Source organism: Ostrea edulis, chromosome 9, assembly GCF_947568905.1.
Source record: "Ostrea edulis chromosome 9, xbOstEdul1.1, whole genome shotgun sequence".
NCBI lineage: Eukaryota > Metazoa > Mollusca > Bivalvia > Ostreida > Ostreidae > Ostrea > Ostrea edulis.
The window spans coordinates 55,700,019-55,720,355 of NC_079172.1; the positions used below are offsets into that span (position 1 = coordinate 55,700,019).

The following is a 20,337-nucleotide window of genomic DNA, read 5'->3' on the forward strand; positions in this document are numbered from 1 at the left end:
CCTGTGCATTACTGTATGTACATGTAGCATTTGAAAACAAAAATATACTGATTTAAAAATGTATACAACTGCTGGTTGTAGATGAATGATAAAAATAACTTCCTGGTTGTAGGTGAATGCTAAAAATAACAAACTTCCTGGTTGTAGGTGAATGCTAAAAATAACAAACTTCTTTTTCCAAGAACGTAATCTAAATCGGCATGCTCATGTTTTCAAGAAACGAGTACAGAAAGTTTCTTGTCACCTATGATTTATTCTACAGTCATTCTCTGAAAAAGACCCACACGTTTTGGGAATACATGATAATATATTTCCGTATAAAGAACAGTTTTAGCACATGTTAAACTATCTGCTATGAGCGCTATAATTGTCATGCGCTGGACAAAATAAAATGAATAGCGTTACGAAAGCGCATTGTAGCCCCTGTTATCTTCTTCGTTTCACTCATCCGAACATAAAGTATTTCTATAATAAATATTTCAAAGAAATATAACAAAACTAAATATAGAATGTGTTGAGCGCCTATCAACCAGTTTATTCGCCGTTATATACAAAATCACGCGATTTTAATAGCGAGGAAATGGAAGTAGACACCAAGAAGTACATCAAATACAATCTACAAAGTATAATGTGTATATCAATATTACAGGAATGTAAATGTTCTTCTAAGATGCACAAACAAAAGAAAGGGAAAAAACGTGTTCGAACTTGCTGATTGCTCGTCGATGACCAATTTACCTTGACCAGAACCTTATATACCTGGACCAGATAGCTATCATGTACTTCCGCGTATTACAATAGTTCCTCTACAGTAGTATAGGTGTCTGTATAACCCCTAAACACAATGGGGAGCTATTGTATTATGGGAGACAATGGGTTTATTGTATTGGGGACAATGGGGGCGGAGAAATCAATACTGAGTAAAAGCCGATACTGTGTGAAGGACACCTGGTCCTTTTAGAATACTTAAAAAGAACAAGGCCAAGGATACATGAGGAAAAATCAATACTGTGTGAAAGGACACCTGTAAGGGGAAGGTTACCTGAGTGAAAAATCAATATGGTGTTAAATGACATGTCCTTTAAATTCAGTCTTAAAAAGAGCAAGGGGAAGGATACCAGGGTGAAAATCAATACTACGTAACAGACACATTTTGTTGTTTCTCAAATAGATGTTCACAATAAAGAGAGAAAGAGACAGATGAATAGCAAAACGTTTTTATATTTTTAAAATGAATATTACTCCCTACCTTTTTTTTTTTTTTTTTTTTTTTTTTTTGATTAGATGTGATCTCAATAATCACGTGTATATTTGTCATAAAACACTACTGAAAAATTTCAATTCTTACTCTGCAATAGACACTGTTGCCATACCATGATGATGTCCTTTCCAGACCCACAAAACCAAAATCAAATTAAGTTATTTAAATGTCTGCAACGGGGTTCCTGCGTCAAGAAAGTAATTGATGACTATATCGTTTTCCATTCTGGCGTAAATTCGTGTATGTGAAAAACATTATCTTTTGTGCAATGAATTTGTTCATGAAAAAGATTGTGTTGTTCGACTGGCCTTGGAAGGCAAACAGACTGACGAAACATTACTTAGATTTATGTTGATGTCACAGGATTTTTTTTGGATCGAGAAATGAGGAAAGGTGAAGCCTTGCCTTTATCAGAAGTCTTGAAAATTGCGAGGATCGACCGTATTCCGTTGAATAAGTGGAATGATGTTCAAACGGACTTTATGTGGAAAGAGTACTTCAGAACTAATGGTTTTGAAAAAGACGAGATTCCGTACACAGAGGAACCAGACACGACTGAAGGATTTATAAATCCTTTTATTTTTGAACTTTAAAGACTTAATGTCATGCCGTGTGCATTGGGCAGGTGATCTGCAGAGGTACAGTAATTTTGTTTAACGAATCCTAATTGTCCCTTTTTCTCTCTCTCTCTCTCTCTTTTAAATAAAATCTTTAATTTAGAATTTATTTGATCTCATTGGAAAGTACACAATATATGGTATTTGAAGTGCAAACATAATTATTATTACTTTAGAATCGACGACAATGGCCACAAGTTTTGTGAGTGCCGCCATGGACAAGCGTGAGCAATCTTTAAATCTTTTTTAATGTTTTTCTTTATTTTTTATCAGATCTGTGAAATGTTATATAGACGCGGAAAGATTTTCTATACAGGATTACGAGATTTGATTGGATAGGTACATATACAACAACTGATTGTAATTTTCTTCTGAACCATTTTTAAAACTGGTATTAATTATGGATTTATTGTTCGTTTCTGACGGCAGCTGTAAGATAATAATGTTCATAAAAATGGTTTTGAAGACAAATCAGTCATGAAAAAGGGATTTTATTTCTTCCATTTTTCAGATCTGATGGGTTTTATTATTATTATTATTATTTTTACTGTCTTTTTAACTAACACGGTGTTTATGAAAAAAAAAATTACGTATATTTTGTCTTTTCTCCTGAGAAAGACAGAGTAAGAAAAAGCGGATCAGCGGTTTCAGGGGCAGATCCAGGAATTTTTGAAAAGTGGGGTGGAGGGGTTCCACCAATTCATTTTTACTTTATTTTAATAAAATTTTCTGAAGAAAAGGGGTGTGTTTGTTACAACTCCCGGAATACACCCATCCCCACTGGATCCACCACTGCGTTAGAATCACTAAAACATATTTTTTTTTAAAATATTTTTTCTTTCTTTCAACTTTAGATATTACAACGGAAAGAAACTCGGTGAGACCTCAATCGACAGATATGACAGACAGCACAACAACATTTGATACTGTAAACACGACAGAGGATTCTATATTCACTCACTCTTTACTTGTAACAAAACCTCCCCCTCTCTCTCTCTCTCTCTCTCTCTCTCTCTCTCTCTCTCTCTCTCTCTCTCTCTCATATTTCATTCCGCATGAATCTACGTTATCAAAAAACTGAATCCCCGACTTTGTTACCTACTACTATAAATACTAATAACTCTCATGTGTTCAATATTTCACGTGATGAAAACGTTTCTTCAGTACAACTCAGTAGCAAACAACTACATGTCGAATTGAAAATAACCACCCCTTCATCAACCAGTCCACGCCCACTGCACACAATGCTACACGCTTTATCACCAATGACATTCTTTCCTCTGGAAGCACTCCTTCCTCCCATGATTTTAGCGATTCTGTGCGCATGGCATCCATAAATACGACCACCCCCGTTATTAAGGTAGCTACTGATAGCTAGCCCCCAAAAAACCACTCATTGAATTTATTTCAATTTTATTTGTTATAATATTTGGACTTTATCCTAAAACATATAAAAAATCGACAAAAGTAATCAGGTTAATTTTCGAGGAGAGCGGGATTGAAATCCCCTCTTTTGCAGCTCCAAAAGGCAAAAAATGCCAAAATTGAGCAAATCAACACAGAAGCCAGTAAAAATTTTATTGACACCAGAAATATTGTTTGTCATATATAGTTATGTAAATTAAACACAAACAGATAAAAAAAAATCAACATTAATTAGAAATTCAAAATTCATCTAAGGAAAACATTGGGATGATTCGACTTGGCAATTGGCCAAATTTCCCTAATTATGGCGTTTCTCAAACACTATCCGGAATAAATTTTCTGACAACAACAAAATTCTGCTCATAAAATTTCTGATTTTATTTCATTTTTACAATAAGTCAAGTAGTATCTCAAATATTGAATAGAAAAAAATATACCAAATGAGGTTTACTCTGAAACTATGTCAGGTTTTGTAACCCTACCCCTTCCCTTCCAGAAATGAATTTTAAGAGATACAGTCAGCAGAGATAAACTACTGACCTTGCCATAGCTTAAATGATTAAGCATTCCCAAATTACCACTTTGAGCATTCAACATCACAATACTAGAAGTTTCTATGAGCCATTTAAGAATGATTTATAGTGTGTGCTATTGCAGTTGACCTTTTTGCACTCACAATGATTGCCTAAATATTTAGTTATTTTTCATACAATTTCTTGTACTGACTGGACCCAATATATTACCTATACACAGTTTTTGATAGAAATTGATATCACTATACAGTATGATACACCAAATATGTTTAAATAACCATTTCATATTTCAATAAATAATTACATGTAATATCAATGGAAAGAGACCCATGGATCACTAAGTCCATCTGAGCCATCTTGCCCTTCACAGATAGGTGTGTCTTTCATAAGTTTAAGATTCCTAATTGAGCTCATAAGTGAATTAATGTTTTTCATCCAAGTCCCAAATTTTGCAGTAGTTCTTTAATCGTTGGAACTTGATCAAACATATTTAAATTTGTGGAGTTATGGGGGTCCAGGGGATATGTCATCATCACTGTAAATGGAGTACCTGTTCAAAATATAGATAAATATATTTAAATATAGCAAAAAAGATGAATATCTGATATACTCAGAATTGTCTTTACAAATGCTGTCTGATGTTTGTCTAAAGAAAATATAGTACCTGAACATCTCCTGCTGTTAAACTTGTTGACTCGAAACCTACTTCAACCTGCACTGGTCCTATCTAACCTCCATTGGTCCTCAGGCTGAAGCCTAGAAAAAAGATCATCATAATTGATATTTGCACAGTTAGGTCTATATTATACCATTGAGTAATTAGACTGCGTCAGACAATGTGAATTTTAAAATTGTGTCTCAACACATATTCAGTGAAAATTTAAATACTGATATTTCAAAATTATAAATTGCAATACGAGATGACATATATGTTTTCATAAACTGCCATAGACTCATCATATCTGTTTTATTTACAACATGTGGGTCAAGAGAAGGACATACGTGTAGTATACATATCTTACTTATACATACAATGCATACATTTGCCTATGAGAGGGCATATGCAGATTTGTGATTAATTTACATTATTTTTAATAAGGTTTTGCCAACCTACATGTTTGTGTGAAACACGAAACCTCAGGTTTGATATATTTCTTAGGTCACTGAAATTTCAAAGTAATAGTATATGTATACTATAGTCTAGGGAATTATAATTTAACACATTCTCCCCTTTCCACTTTCTATCTGGTTCCTCCATACCACTAGATAGTAGATATATACAGATATTTGTTTTTTATCACTTTTATACATGTAGTTAACGATATTTTCTTAATGAAAGAGTTGTGAGAGCCCATGTTTACAAATGTGGTATACATATACAGTCGTTTGCCTAGTTCCGGATCACATTTTCATTAACGGTTGCTAGCGGTATAATCCACGAAGATACTGTAGGTTTTAATCGTCTTGTGAGAAGATCAGAAGTTACTAAAATGAAAAATAACTAAAATTACTTGAAAATCGTGGTAAATATCACCGGCCTTTGCATTTTCCATAACCGTGTTCATAGGTCAGTTCCGAATCACACTGTCAGTTCCGAATCACGGAGATGTTTGAAACGACTGCAGGCCGATTCGAACTTTCACTGACCCGATCCGACTTTCAATCGGTCCGAAGCTTTAAATCAGTACGTGTGTATGTTTATTTCGCTTAATATATACCCAGTTTTTGTAGAAATCAAACACTAGTTTAAATTAATCTTTACATTATTGACGTTATATATGTTGAACAATATTCAAAGCTTCACATTTAGGTATTGGCATAGCCAAAATTGCAGCATTCAAAATTCTCTTAATCAACATTAATAATTATCTTTCTCTGAGTGTGTTTATGATCTAACGTTAGATTTACCCGGGATAACAATCCTTCGGAATTTTCTTGTGGAGTTGACGAGGTTAGGAAGAAAAAATAATACAGTCATACATGTATATTAATATGCTTAAAATTGAATTGACTACAGTATACTTTTTAAATATCAATTTCAAGATGTAAATCTTCATGCAATACATAGTATACATGTATTTACTATCCCGATTTTCTCATTTTAAAAATGTATTTACGGGGAGAGGGGGGGGGATTATCCATTTTGGTAATCAGGAAAAAAATATAGTTTATTGTGTTTATAAAAAAAACTGTGTGCGTATTTTTTCTGACACTACTTCTATAAATCCAACAGTGCATTTAATATAAACTGAGATAGATCTAGTTTAAAACTAAATTCAACAAGTCGCGTATGACAGTAGTTGACACGACTGATCCGGAATTGGACAAGCAGATGGTGTCTCTTTGGTAAGGCATCTCAACTACAATAATGCATTCACTGAAGAAATATTTATTGATGCATTTGCTGAAAGATATATCAATTAAATGCATTTATTTTTTGTGCAGAAAACTTGGTTATTCTTTAACTACAGACAACTTTTCCCTCCAGCGCGATTTTTTCCCAAGCGTGTAAGTGACCAACATGTCGAAGTCCTAATGTATTAAAGAAGTGTGACAAGTAATAAACCTGGGTTGGGTAAAAATTACAACAGTTTTGTATCCCTCAGTAATCATTTTCAACTTGATGAAATGATTTTTACTTAGAAAGGTAAATACCTTTCTAAGTAAAAATCATTTCATTAATTAAGTATTTTTTTAATGATAATTGCAAAGTGATTCGGAACTGGCAATGATCCGGAACTGGGCAAAAGACTGTACATGACATTCGTTTACAATTACATGCACAGGTGGGAGTTATATTTTAAGCACACATGGAATATATATATACATACAAAATAATACAATCACTGTATGTCGTGTGTTTAAACTTACAGATGTTATTATAAATCGCGTTGTGAAATAGCAGAGGAAATGTGAGTTGAACTTTTGAATACAAATTTATGGCATTTTTTTTTCACTCACCAAACGAAACTATGATTTCGTTGTCCAAGTTGAATGCATCCACCAAATTACTCTTCTAGCAAGAAACTTTGTTTAGCTTCTAAATGACTGTATAAACAGTATTTAATCTCGCAGCATGCAGCACTCGGACATTACGATGCATCAATCAACAACTTTGTTTACGTAGCGCATCATTAACATTGTTAATATTTTTTGTAACCAAAGTCCTGTGTACATATTTCCAAACGTTTTCTTCATAATATCTTAACATGTCAAAAAGAAGTTTTGTGTGAAAGGGTGCACAAACAGCTGGTATACTTTGCAAAAATGGAAACAACAGTTTTGTACTACACATAATTCAAATTTCGGAACCGGAAGATGTATCTGCGATCCTCCGTTTCTCCTTATTCCTTTTCCAACAGCGACTAAAGACTCTGATGCAAGAGCTGTCTGGGTTAAAAATGTCAATCGTTCCTCAGGAAATCGTAACTGGGAGCCAGATTCCTATTACTCCAAGGTGTGCTCACACCATTTTGTACATGTAGATGGGAAACCAACAACAATAAATCCCTACCCCACTCTAAACATGGGCCACTCTCATCCAGTGATGCAAGGTAGAGCTCATCCAAAAGAAAGATTACATGATCTTTCATATGCAAACAAGAAAAGAAAATATTTAGACGAATTGAAAGAAAATAACATGGTCTTGGATGAAAATACTCTGAAACAAAGTGTTTCTTTTGATCATGATTATGTTGAAGTTTGCAATCCATGTATGCACAAAAGCACTGAAATTTTGAATCTGAAATCAAGAATTAAAATCCTTGAATCTGAACTGGCCAAGTCGAGGGAGGCATGTTGAAAAGGAAAACAGTCTATATAAAACCCACTGAGATGTTAAAATATGACAAAAAAGTTTGATTTTATACAGGTTTTCCTTCATTGAGTTCTTTCAATGCTTTGCACAACACTATACAGCCTATGCTTAAAAGTGTTAGGTATTGGAAGGCTTCAGCTTTCCATTGCAATACCCTAAAACACAAGACATTCAAGAAGTCAAGGGTTTTTAAAAAGCTGTCCACAAAAAATGAATTGTTATTGACGTTAATGAAAATCCGCTTTGGGTTACTAGATCAAGATTTAGCTGATAGATTTTCCATTTCAGTGTCATATGTTTCAAGAATATTTACTACTTGGGTGAAAAGTTTGAGCAAATTTCTTGGTCAATTAGTTTTCAATCCCCCCAAAGAAACTGTTCGTGCAAATTTGCCCCCGAAATTTAAAACACCAAGATACTCATCAGTTCGACACATAATTGATTGTTCAGAGGTCTTCATTAAGAAACCTCAGAGTATGATGGTTTCCAACCAGTGCTGGAGTGATTACAAGCATCACTATACTGCAAAATTCCTTGTAAGTATCACTCCTGCAGGAATGATTAATTTTGTGTCGAACTGTTGGGGAGGTAGGGCCAGTGATAAATCCATAACTCTGAATTCTGGGTTTCTTGATTTGGTAGAACCCCACGATAGTGTTATGGCTGACAAAGGGTTCAGCAGTCTTATTGAAGAACTTACGCTCTGTCATGCCAACTTGCTTGTTCCACCAGGAAGGCATGGCTTAGCACAAATGGCTGCATTTGATGTCCAGAAAACGAAAGAAATAGCCAATAGAAGAATATATGTGGAACAAGCTAGAAGAAGAATTAAATTCTTTCGTTTACTGAAATTTGAAGTTCCTGTTACTATTTGTCATCATTTGGATGATATACTCAAAATTGTTTGTGGGATATGCAATCTATATCCACCTCTTCCTAGATATAATTAAAAACTTACAGAATAAAGAATACTTTTCACTTTAGAAACATTTATATTTTGTGATAAATTATCAACAAACATGAAAAGTAAAACATGCACAAAATTACTGTAATCTTTGTGTCAATTATTCAGACTTATTTTCACTACCTTTCAGAGAGTTGAGGACATATCTATTAATGCAAGAGTCCCAGGTTCAAAACTTGATTGTTCCAAAGATTTTTCTCTCCTTCTTTGCTACATCTATACAACTTTAATACTGTAAATACATAAGAGCTGACTTTAAAATATTAATACTTGCAATTGCAACAACTAGGAACTATATCAATATCTGCTAACTGGAAATATATATCCAAAGATATTTTCTAAAAGCAAGCTAGAATGCAAGTGAATGTTTTTGAAATGTGATGAAAGATTGTGTGGTATTGAGAAAAGTCACACATCTCCTTAACATATTGTGCATACATTCCAATATTGTTTCCTACAGTTGTGTACATTAATTATGTTATTCACATATGATGGCTAATTATACACCCCATAATATTCATTCAGAAGGTTTGTATTGTGAAATATAGTTTGATACAGTAAAGTACATAAATTCTTTTACAAATTTCACATACCATAACAATAACATATCATGGAACATGAACACTCACTTAAAAGGTTCATACTGTGAAAAATGCATTGATGCAGTAGTGTACATAGATACATGCACTATTATTGTAATATAATAACAAAAAATAATAGTACACTTGTACAGAAAGTTCATATAAATAGTGTACATAAATTCCATTATTTACATAGAACATTCAATACAATACCAAGATGGTATTTGCTTTAGTTTTGGATCTGCATCTGTTAAGTGGTACCACAAACCACATAACTCACAACAGATACTTCTCTCTTTCAAGGCATTGCCATGGTTAGCAATAACATGATTGCAACATGGACAAAAATATGTATCTCTTTCAACATTATTTGCATTTTCATCTACTTCTATTGGTTCCACACACATTGATTTTTCAATACCGTGAAATTTTAACTCCGGCAATACAAAAGAAAAGAAAAAGTACTGGAGACTTTTGAGAATATCTGTAAAATATCTTTCATTGTAATCTATTCTCTCTGTAAAAGTACCATTGCAAGTATACACAAAACAATCACACCATTTCCTTCCAGTAACAAACATCTGTCCTTGAACTTGAGCAAAATAAGAATGATTAATCTTCAATGATAATTTTCCAGATTTGTTACTAAGATATACAGGAATATTGCATGAACAAAAGACAAACATGTACTACATTTTGTTATCAATGGACATTTGATTTCAACACAGCCGTGATGGCTGTGTTGAAATCAAATGTCCATTGATAACAAAATGTAGCATGAACATGAAACTAACAAATCAGGACTGGCTGCAATATAAGTGTGTACAGAATCAAGAACAATACCACATTTTTCTGATTTCACATTCTCACGTGTCCTACAAATTTCTTTCACATAAATTTCCTTAGCAACTGGTTCCATTTCTCTACCATATTTAAGAGACTTAATATTGGGATTTATTTTTGTATAACCCATGATATTTCTCACAAGAGGTTTTACATCATGGACAACAGTGGGTTTATTGTTGATGGAATTCACTTTAGTGTGAATTGAATAAAAGTTGGAAGATGTTAAACGACCATTTCGCAAGTCATGCCAATACGGAAGTTCCGAGTTCCCCAAGAGTTATTTCCCTTTGTCGAACTCTTCCGTAAATTCTGACGTAAAATATGATGACAGTGGGTGCATTTGCTAATTACTATCGTTGTATTATTTCTTAAAAGATGATATCCAGGGTTTCTGAGACCATCCTATCTCAGGGAAAAGGCAACTTTAGTGAGTTTATGAGTATTGGATTACAAAACGGCTCAAACAAATATTGTAGAAGAGGAAACGAATAATGATTCAATAACCAATTTGATGATCTTATTCAAACAAATGATATGGCCAGAATATGCATACCAGTGATTGATATAAACAAAAGTTACGCTTTTATTACATTAATAGTACGTAATCGTTATGTACAATGCCAGTCTACGATATAATGTATACATTGTGTACCCACCATACGTCATAAAATGCGAAAGAGTTCGACAAAGGGAAATAACTTTTGGGTAACTCGGAACTTGCGTATTAGCATTAGAGGATCGCCCTTTAGTACTATTACTTATGTAAGTAACTGTAGAAGATGGTATCTTGATGCTCATATCTGATTGCTCACATGATGAGATCATAGATTTCATGAGAAATTGCTGGATGTCGATCTGTGGACAATCTTTCTCCTTTACATGTTCTTTTTAATGCGTAGGCTGCCCCTTGGCTTGGTTATGTGGATCAACATCAATACCTTTAGTGAATTTTAATGTGTTTTTCATATCATAATGTGCAGTTTTTATTATCTAAATTTAAAAAATATTTTTATCTCATCCTACTTGTTATTCCTTTGTTGCGTATTAATTAAGAAATATTAATAAATTTTTCATATACCAAAAGCCCATACATGTACTCAATATTGATGATTTAAAAATAAATCCTCCACAATAATATGAGAAAACAATTATTCAGACAATCTTTTTCAAATAATGTATACCTTTGAATACACATGCGTCTGACAAAGTTTTCCTCAGTGACTCCGTAAAGGCTGCTATGAAGTTGTCTTCATCATCCTCGGGCATTACATTAAATGTTGTTTTCTTGTTGGCAGTTGAAGCTCTTGTATTTCCTTTTAGTAAATAATTATGATCAATACATATACATGTATGTATGTGTGTGTGTATATATATAAACCCAGTTTTAAATTATCAGGCCTAACAGCACTAAATTAATTCTTTATTACCTGTTCTTTTATGCTTTGCTCTCTTAAATGCCATGTCCTTTATCATTGCCGGCTCAATTGGTCTCTCTTTCGGCACCACCCATTCGCACTTGTTGGATGTACATGAAGTGTAACCCATCTTATTTGCATATTCCACGCGAAATAGCAATCCTGCCACATGATTACATGTTTGATCATACCTATTTTTCAAAGCCAAAAAACAAAATTACAACAAAAGGTTTTATAATATTGTTATTTATCATTAACTTGTTTAAAGATACATGTACAAAATACTGCATGTGATGTGTCCATAATTTAATACTGACCCTGCTGTGCAAGTACAGAAGGCAGACTTGACTTCACTGTGTGGGGCTCAGAACTTAGGCTCTGTGAGGGGGGTGCATTTAGCGCGCAGAAAACAATATGGGGTACGGTGGTCCTGTCAACAGGGTGGTAAAACACTTCTTTAAACCATTTACTCTGGAAATATTGGTATGCTTTTCCCACTTTGTACTGGTTTAGATGTTTCTTTGCAGTGTCATATGTCTCATACCTTTCAATAATAGATAACTGAATGTTCACTTTGCATTACTAGTACATAAATGTACATGTATGTTAGAATTGATTACCGGTACTGCTGAAAGTTAGTTAAAATAGAAATGTACAAATTGTACATACATGTATTACCGGTACCAATACATGTGGGTCTATTGAAAATACCAAACAGGGTATTATTTCCCCCCGAAATAATTATATTTCTTGGAAAACAATTATAATTTGATTTCAGTCTTAGCAGCTGCTTAGCTGACAACTAGGTATTGCATGAATTATAAAAAAAAAAAGTTGCATGATGCACACAAAGCCAAGGTAGTACTATGTTTTTTGTTTGAAAAAATATTATACATTTATCATTGATGCACCTAAAGTTTGAATGAAATTTTATTAAGTGATTTATCAACTCGTTATATAATTATGTTTCCATCAGATTAAAATCAGATACATTGATCCGCTCACATAGATTAATTGCTACATATATTTGAACAATACAACAGCTACCATATGCATATACTGTATATTATTTTCTGCATGCAATTTCATTTGTAGACCCTAATATTATATAAAGTTGTTATGGTTAAATATACAGTTATATTTGTTTATTGTTATACATTTTATATTCCTATGTTTGGTAATAACGTACCTCATCAAAAATGCAGTTAAGTCAATGATAAAAAGAGGTGGCCAATTTTTCATTCCTTGCTCTTCATCTTGCCAATTTTCATATAGTTGTAATGTATTTGGTAAAGTGCTTTCACCGAATTTTAGCATATCTCTGTACGTCTCCGTATTGAAAATTTGACTGTCGATAGTTGTTTTCTTCAGTGGGATCTTCATAACATGAGCAGAAAAAGCAAGTGCAACCATCTCTTGTTTATTGCCACCAGACGACAGTCCACGACAAGACAAAGAATTTCTCAAAGCAGAAACTTTCCAGTGTGTAAAATCTTCTAAAGTTAACGTTTGGTCGTCTGTATCCATGATGTAAACAAATGGTATCAAAATATAAGAATAAAACGTACTTTTTCACAAAAAGTCAATATTATCGTAAACGTGGAAAGGCGGCGTCCATATTGTTTACGTTAGTTTTTTCCCCTATGACCTTTGACATGCATATATAATTAGGTAATTAAATATGGCGGCACCGAGTGTGCAAAACATCTATGTACATGGATTGGTGGTTGGTTTAACATTTCGTTTGGCAAAAGGTTTCACACAGATGAAACATTTAATCTACCTTTATTACAGACATTGACGTATACTTACATGTATGTGGTATGTGCTGATTTTCTCTAGGCGAGTCAGTCACAGCAACAAAACACTTTCGGAACCCCTTTTTGTTTTTCGACTATTCTATGACGGAGTAAGAAACTCCGGAAAATAAATTCACATGAAAATACACAATTTTTACTGATCACGTGGTTGCTATCCGTCGCTACCTTAATCAGTCCATACTTACTACACATAATCATGCACGATTTATCACTAATGACACCCCCTTCCCGCATGTTAAATTATTATTTATCAATTTCTTTTCTATTCCTTTAGAGATGAAAGAAATATCAACATTTCTGTTTGTTAATCTTTTTATTGATATCATATGAGGAAATAGAATGTGTGAATAATTTCGTCTTTCAGAAATGTTCATATATATTTTTTTCATCTCTAAGAATCATACGAAACCAAAATAAAGAAGAAAACTAACATAGTATAAAACCAATCCTGTTGTGGATGATTAAGATAAAGAAGGAAAAAATGATTTGAGGTAGTGAATATGAATGACTTTAAAAACAAATTTCTATTTTGGTTTTACTAAACCTTAATCAAGGTGAATGTTTAAATGAAACAGAAGAAAGAGAGATATTTTCATCATGATTATTGTCAAACTCAAGAGTGGACAGAAATGAGAACTGTATAACAAAGAGGAAAACGAAGAACAAATTATTAATCTATTTTATGAATAATGAACTGAAGAATGAAGAGGATGAAATCACAAGTCACGCAAGGACGTATTAAAAAAATCTTATTGATTGTCAATTTGCAGTGTAATAAAAAGAAACAAAATCAAGGGGCGGAGCTGAATGGAATCGAAGGCTTATTGAATTTTATTTTAATGAATATTCTTTGGAATAATTTTTATCCTCACCATCCCTGTCTTTCAAATCCAGCATATCAATATATTCAATGATTTTTTATGCTTCATAGGCATCAACCAATGAGAGAAAATTTTGATCCACTGTATAAAAAGAACCAAGACTATTTTTATACCCCCCCCCCCCAACGAAGTTCAGGGGGGTATATAGGAATCACTCTGTCTGTCTGTCTGTGCAGATTCGTGTCCGGGCCATAACTTCTTTGTTCTTTGACATAGGCATACCATATTTGGCACACAGGTGGATCACTATGAGACGATGTGTCGAGTACCTTCATGATCTCTATATGACATTAACCCTTGACCTCAAGGTCAAAATTAAAGGGTTTTTTTTTTTACAATGGATTCGTGTCAGGGCCATAACTTCTTTGTTCTTTGACATAGGCATACCATATTTGACACATGAGTGTATCACCATAAGACGATGTGTCGGGTACCTTCATGACCTCTATATGACCTTGAACTTTGACCTCAAGGTCAAAATTGATTATAGGGTTATAGGGTTTTGATTATAGGGTTTTGACATAGTCATACCATAAGACATGGGTGTATCACCATGAGACTATATGTCATGTACATTCATGACCTTTTTATGACCTTGACCTTTGATCTCAAGGTCAAAATTATAGGTTTATACCATGGATTTGTGTTCGGACTATATCTTCCATTTTCGTCTACAAAGGCATACCATATTTTTACACCCAGGAAAGAGGTAATTTATAACTATTAACAACACCCTTTGGGAGATTGGGGTAAGCGGGGTGTATTCTTAGTGAGCATTGCTCACAGTACCTCTTATTTCAGTAGTACGGTCTCAAAATACTGTGTGTATGGATGGTATATATCTTTGTGAGAATAATATTTTATTACCGATCATTTTCTAAAAATGTTTCAGTGTGGATTTTGTCATCTAATATTTGATACATTCGACAGTGTGGCTAATCATGAGAAATTGCATGAAAATATCAATTCCAGGTATGTAAATATTAGATAACTTAATATACACGGAAAAACAATTCGATAATGATTATAGCTTTTGAATTCTTCTTTCCGTAAAATGTGATGTCCGTACATTTAACAACATAACAGGAAAGATAACTCTCATATTATTTGTGAAGACTTCCCTCGTTATTCCACTTGAATGCATCATTGTTTTGATTAATAGCTACACAAGGATCTATTTCTCCTGACTATGAAAACAAATATTCAAAAAGAAGAGAGAAAGAAATTTTGATCGCACAATTTTTGTTTATATATATAAAAAATGTCAACAGGAAACAATTCACTTTCGATCATGTTTATTTATTTGTTTTGTTGTTATTGTTTTTATTTCATTTTATTTTGGTAAATCATTCAACGTTTTTATTCCGAAGGGTAAATTATTCGTGGATTTTTTCTATTTATTTAGATCGAATGTTCGAGAACAAAATTTATACAAACAGATTGAAGACATGAGTTGGAGTGATCTTCCAAGTACTCCGAATTCAATCTCGAGTGACGGATGTCATACGAGTCAAGGAGACTGTAATGCAACGAAAGATTTCGATGACATTGAGGATTCTTCATTTCACGGAGATCATTCTCTATTAATGGACGTCAGTGTAGCCAAATCGAATGATTTTTCCGATATTGCCAATTCCAGTTTTCGCGAGATTGAAAATATCTCCTTGGACGACGATCAATGTGCCGTGGACGATCTCATCAGGAATCAAGTTGGCAGGGGACAAAATGACTACAACATTAAGATGATAAAAGAAAAAAACGCTAAAAAATATGAAGGCCGTTGACGTCAATTATCAGTTGACGTTCAACAACAATTTTTTCCGCGAAAAAAGGAAAATGATCGAAGTCAAAGATATTCTCAAAGACGCATATGAGAAAATGATTGATCAGGTTAAAAAAGACCTTCGTCCCGGTGACATCATGAGAGCAAGCATTTACAACGCAAATCTTGACTTGCCGATTTATGTTCCATGTCGTCATATGGAAGAGATGGACGCTGGGGCCATGATGGAAAGCACAGAGAGTGTGTTAAACAGCAACGAGGATCTCCCGTTCGACTCTACATGTCACATAGACATCGGTGCCATCAAATACCCGCGAGATGGCAAGGCAAGAAGATGACTAGCATCCATGCATCCGTCACCAATAAAAGGTCAGTCGTTCAGATTAGAAATTCCAATAATTTGTGTCTGGTCAGAGCTGCTCTGGTGTCCTATAGCAGTGCATGCAAAACGAGCACAGATGACTACCAAAAAAAAACCCGAAAGCTTTGAACCCCACCCTGTCCCCAGCCGAAATTCTGATCCAGTTTGAGAAATACCCCTCCTGGTACTGGAGACAGATGCAAAATAATACTCAAAGAAAACAAGACAATCTCACCAGAGATTTTCATCAGACCCTAGGCATAGTCAATGATCAATCCTTATCCTATGCGGTAATTCCGAAATTAGAGGATTACTTGAATGTAAATTTTTATGTTGTAAGCTCTGCTCTAAGTTTTCTTACATCAGTCAAAACAGCGATCAGGAGAGAAAAAAAATATTTTCATATCACGTGGAGACGGAATCTGAGCATTTTCACGCCATCACCAAAATCGGTGGCTTTTTTTCGGCTTCCTATTTCTGTACAATGTGTCTAAAACCATATAATCACAAACATAGACACCGATGCAAAAATCACTGTAGCGTCTGTTTATCGGATAACTGCCTAAGTCAACAGTTACGTGATTGTCGGGATTGTCACAGAACCTGTAAGTCTACGGAGTGTTACAGGAGACACAAAACTCGCACCAAACATGGTACCATACCATGTGAACTGATTTACAAATATCCGACTTGTCACAAAATCATGGAGCGGTGGGGGATGAAACCAGAGGACCACAAGTGTGGACACTTTACATGTAAAGCCTGTGATCAGTACGTTGAAGTGGATCATCTCTGTTACGCGAGAAGTCACCCCCTTCCGACAACGATCAACGCCGTTATATCTTTGCTGACATAGAAGCATCACAGAAGGATGATAAAGTACAGTGTGAATGGGGATGCGCACCACGTCTCGACGAGCACTGTGTTCGTTGTCGACAAGATGAAAAGACCTATTCTGATTGTCATTTATGTCAACATTGTTTTAAAACTCACTGCGGAAAATCAAGACATTAAAGAAACAATACCTGCATCCCCCTGTGTCGGAAGGTGCGGATTCCGAGAACGCGTGTTTAGGACTCTGTATGATCTCGGTTCCTGGATATTCCACGAAAATCACATGTTTCATAACCTGTCATACGACGTTCAATTTCTACTACAGTATCTACTATCGCAAGCTCTGCGTCCTTCTTTTGTCATTTACAGAGGTAGTAAAATTCAAATGTTTAATGTGAATGCTTTACAGATTAGAGTAATCGATTCGTTTAATTTTTTACCCATGGCCTTGTCCAAATTACCCGCTGCATTTCAACTTGAATCCTTGACCAAGGGTTACTTTCCACATTTTTGCACGCGTTGGGAAAATTTAAATTACGTGGGTCCGTATCCGTCACCCGAAACGTATGGACCCGATGGCATGTCCATCGAAGGTCGAGAGAAATTTTACGAATGGTATCAGGAAAAAATCGACAGCGGAGAAGTTTTTGATTTTGATAGCGAAATGATCAAGTACTGTCGAAGGGATGTTGACATTCTGCGATGAGCCTGCCTGAAATTCAAACGTCTTCTTCACGAGGCTACTGGCAGGGACGGTGGTCGCGCCGTGGATGCATTCGACTCCTGTACCATAGCTTCTCTTTGCATGAATGTTTATAAACAGAAATTTCTCGAAGAGCATTGACAATTTCTCATAATGAACAACGAACAAGAGACCTGGTTCGATGTTAGAAAACAGAACGGAAAAACAATGGTCTATTACAAAAATCAGTGGATAACTTTGGCTGAATTTAGAAAAAAAAACCAATCCCGAAATCACCAAGGAAGTATTTGTCAAGTCACTCATTGCTCGACCGCCCGCTAATGGATACCACCTTCAAGTATCATTCAGCAAAAAATCGATAGCATGGCTTGAATTGTTGATGCATCGTTCTCGTGTAAATGGGCATCATTTGAATATATGTCACGCGCTAAACGGAAGGGGAGAGTACCGAGTTCCAGAAACGCGATATCGAATCGATGGCTACGTGCCGCCGACTTCCGAACATTCCACTGAAATTGCTTTTGAATTCCACGGAGGTCTTTTTAACGGTTGTCCCGTTTGTTACAAAAACGGGGACGACATTCTCCTACCCAACTCACAGTACACCGCTTCAGAGTTGCTTACAAGAACACGACAAAAAGAAAGAAAATTGAAAGAACTGGGAATGAAACTCATCGTCATCTGGGAACACGAGTATGATAAAATGATACGCGAGGAAACCGATGCCAAAGCCTTTGTCGATAGCCTGGAACTAGTCGAACGTCTCGACCCCCGCGGCAGTCTAATGGGCGGACGTACAACCGGTTTTGTACTATACAAGAGTGCGACACAGGGAACAAAAATTAAATACGTTGACTTTACCTCGTTATATCCTTACGTAAACAAAACAGCCCGATATCTGATCGGACATCCCGAAATCATTACGCGTGATTTTGACAATATGTCAACTTATTTCGGGATAGACAAGGTGAAAGTGTTACCACCCAGGGACCTTTTTCACCCGGTGTTGGGTTATCGAATACAAGGTAAAATAACGTTTCCTTTTTGTCGAAAGTGTGCAGAGTTCCAAAAGCATGACCTTTGTCAATGTTCGGACGCGGCCAGAGCGCTGACGGGAACGTACTGTACACCAGAACTTCTGAAAGCCAACGAAAAAGGCTACAAAATTCTCAAGATTTACGAAATTTATCAATGCAGAGAAACGACACAGTACGATTCTTCCGTCAAGACTGGGGGATTATTTACTCCATACATTAACATGCTTTTGAAAATAAAACAAGAGGCCAGCGGACGACCCACATGGGTCAAGACGGACAAAGACCTGTGTCGATATATCGCAATTTACGAACAAAAGGAAGGTATTCGTCTGAACCCCGACAATATCGAATATAACCCGCGCCTTCGTAGTTTGGCAAAGCTTCTCTTGAATAGTTTCTGGGGGAAATTTAGCCAGAGAATGAATCTTTGTAAGACACAGATTCTACACGACAGCCAAGCTCATGTTTTGTTAGAGCAGATGGCTAATCCGACTATACAAATCCAAGATTTTAATATTGTGGATGATAATCATCTCATGCTCTCTACCAAACACATTTCGGAGAACATGTGTGACCCTGGTCACACCAACGTGTTTTTTGCATCATTTAACACCTGCTGGGCGCGTCTTAAGTTATACGAGTTACTAGATTTGCTGCAAATTCGCGTTTTATACTGGGACACAGACTCTGTTATCTGTACGCAGAAAGAGGGGGAATTACAAATCTGCCATCGGGGACTTTCTCTGGGAACTCACGAACGAGTTAAGCGAGGACGACTGGACAACAGAGTTTATCTGTTACGGTCCCAAAACTATGCTTATAAAACGTTCAAGGGAAAAGAAGTATGCAAAGTCAAGGGGTTTTCATTGAATTACATCAACTCGTCGATCATAAATTTGGCCAGTATGAAAGACGCCATGTTCAATCGCAAGGATTCTATGACGGGTAACTACCACACTGTGAATCCAAACAAGATCTGTCGAGAAAAAATTCACAGTGAACTATATTGCCAAGAAGAAGTAAAAAGATACGCAGCTGTGTACACAAAACGAGTTGTACAACCAAATTTGACAACGCTTCCCTGTGGTTTTTGAATGATAGTAAAAAAAAAAAATAAATAAATAAAAACCTCATGGCTTACTGTATATCACATTTATTTTTCTTCATAGAATCAATGAACAATTATAGGATATAAGCATTACAATAAAATTAAATACATTGACAAAGTCAGTTTTTGTTATTCTTATTAAAAAGATCTTATGAATTTTCATAGTTTCTCCTTTTGAATGGTTAAAATGTCAGCCACATTGTTTTTCTCTTTTTGGGTGTACGTACGCCAGGCGGTGAGGTCGCTTTTCTCTTCCCGTTTCCTACGTAAATCAGACCAGATCCAGATTGAATGGGTTCGGATTTATCATCCTTTTGATTGAAAATCGTGGCCAATGTCTCTTCGGTATTT

The 20,337-nt window shown here is 35.2% G+C and overlaps 1 protein-coding gene, 1 long non-coding RNA gene and 1 pseudogene across 2 annotated transcripts; 2 read left to right on the forward strand and 1 right to left on the reverse strand.

Moving 5' to 3' along the window:
* The first annotated feature begins 706 nt into the window (after nucleotides 1-706).
* Nucleotides 707-3,001, forward strand: LOC125658120 (uncharacterized). Its single transcript, XR_007363624.2, has 3 exons — nucleotides 707-1,899; nucleotides 2,055-2,102; nucleotides 2,733-3,001. It is a non-coding gene; the product is annotated as an uncharacterized LOC125658120 (long non-coding RNA).
* A 5,358-nt stretch (nucleotides 3,002-8,359) lies between these two features.
* Nucleotides 8,360-12,936, reverse strand: LOC125660049 (uncharacterized; annotated as a pseudogene).
* A 5,569-nt stretch (nucleotides 12,937-18,505) lies between these two features.
* Nucleotides 18,506-19,972, forward strand: LOC130050568 (uncharacterized). Its single transcript, XM_056150791.1, has one exon. It carries the CDS (start codon nucleotides 18,506-18,508, stop codon nucleotides 19,970-19,972), a length of 1,467 nt encoding a protein of 488 aa, XP_056006766.1.
* The last annotated feature ends 365 nt before the right edge of the window (nucleotides 19,973-20,337 follow it).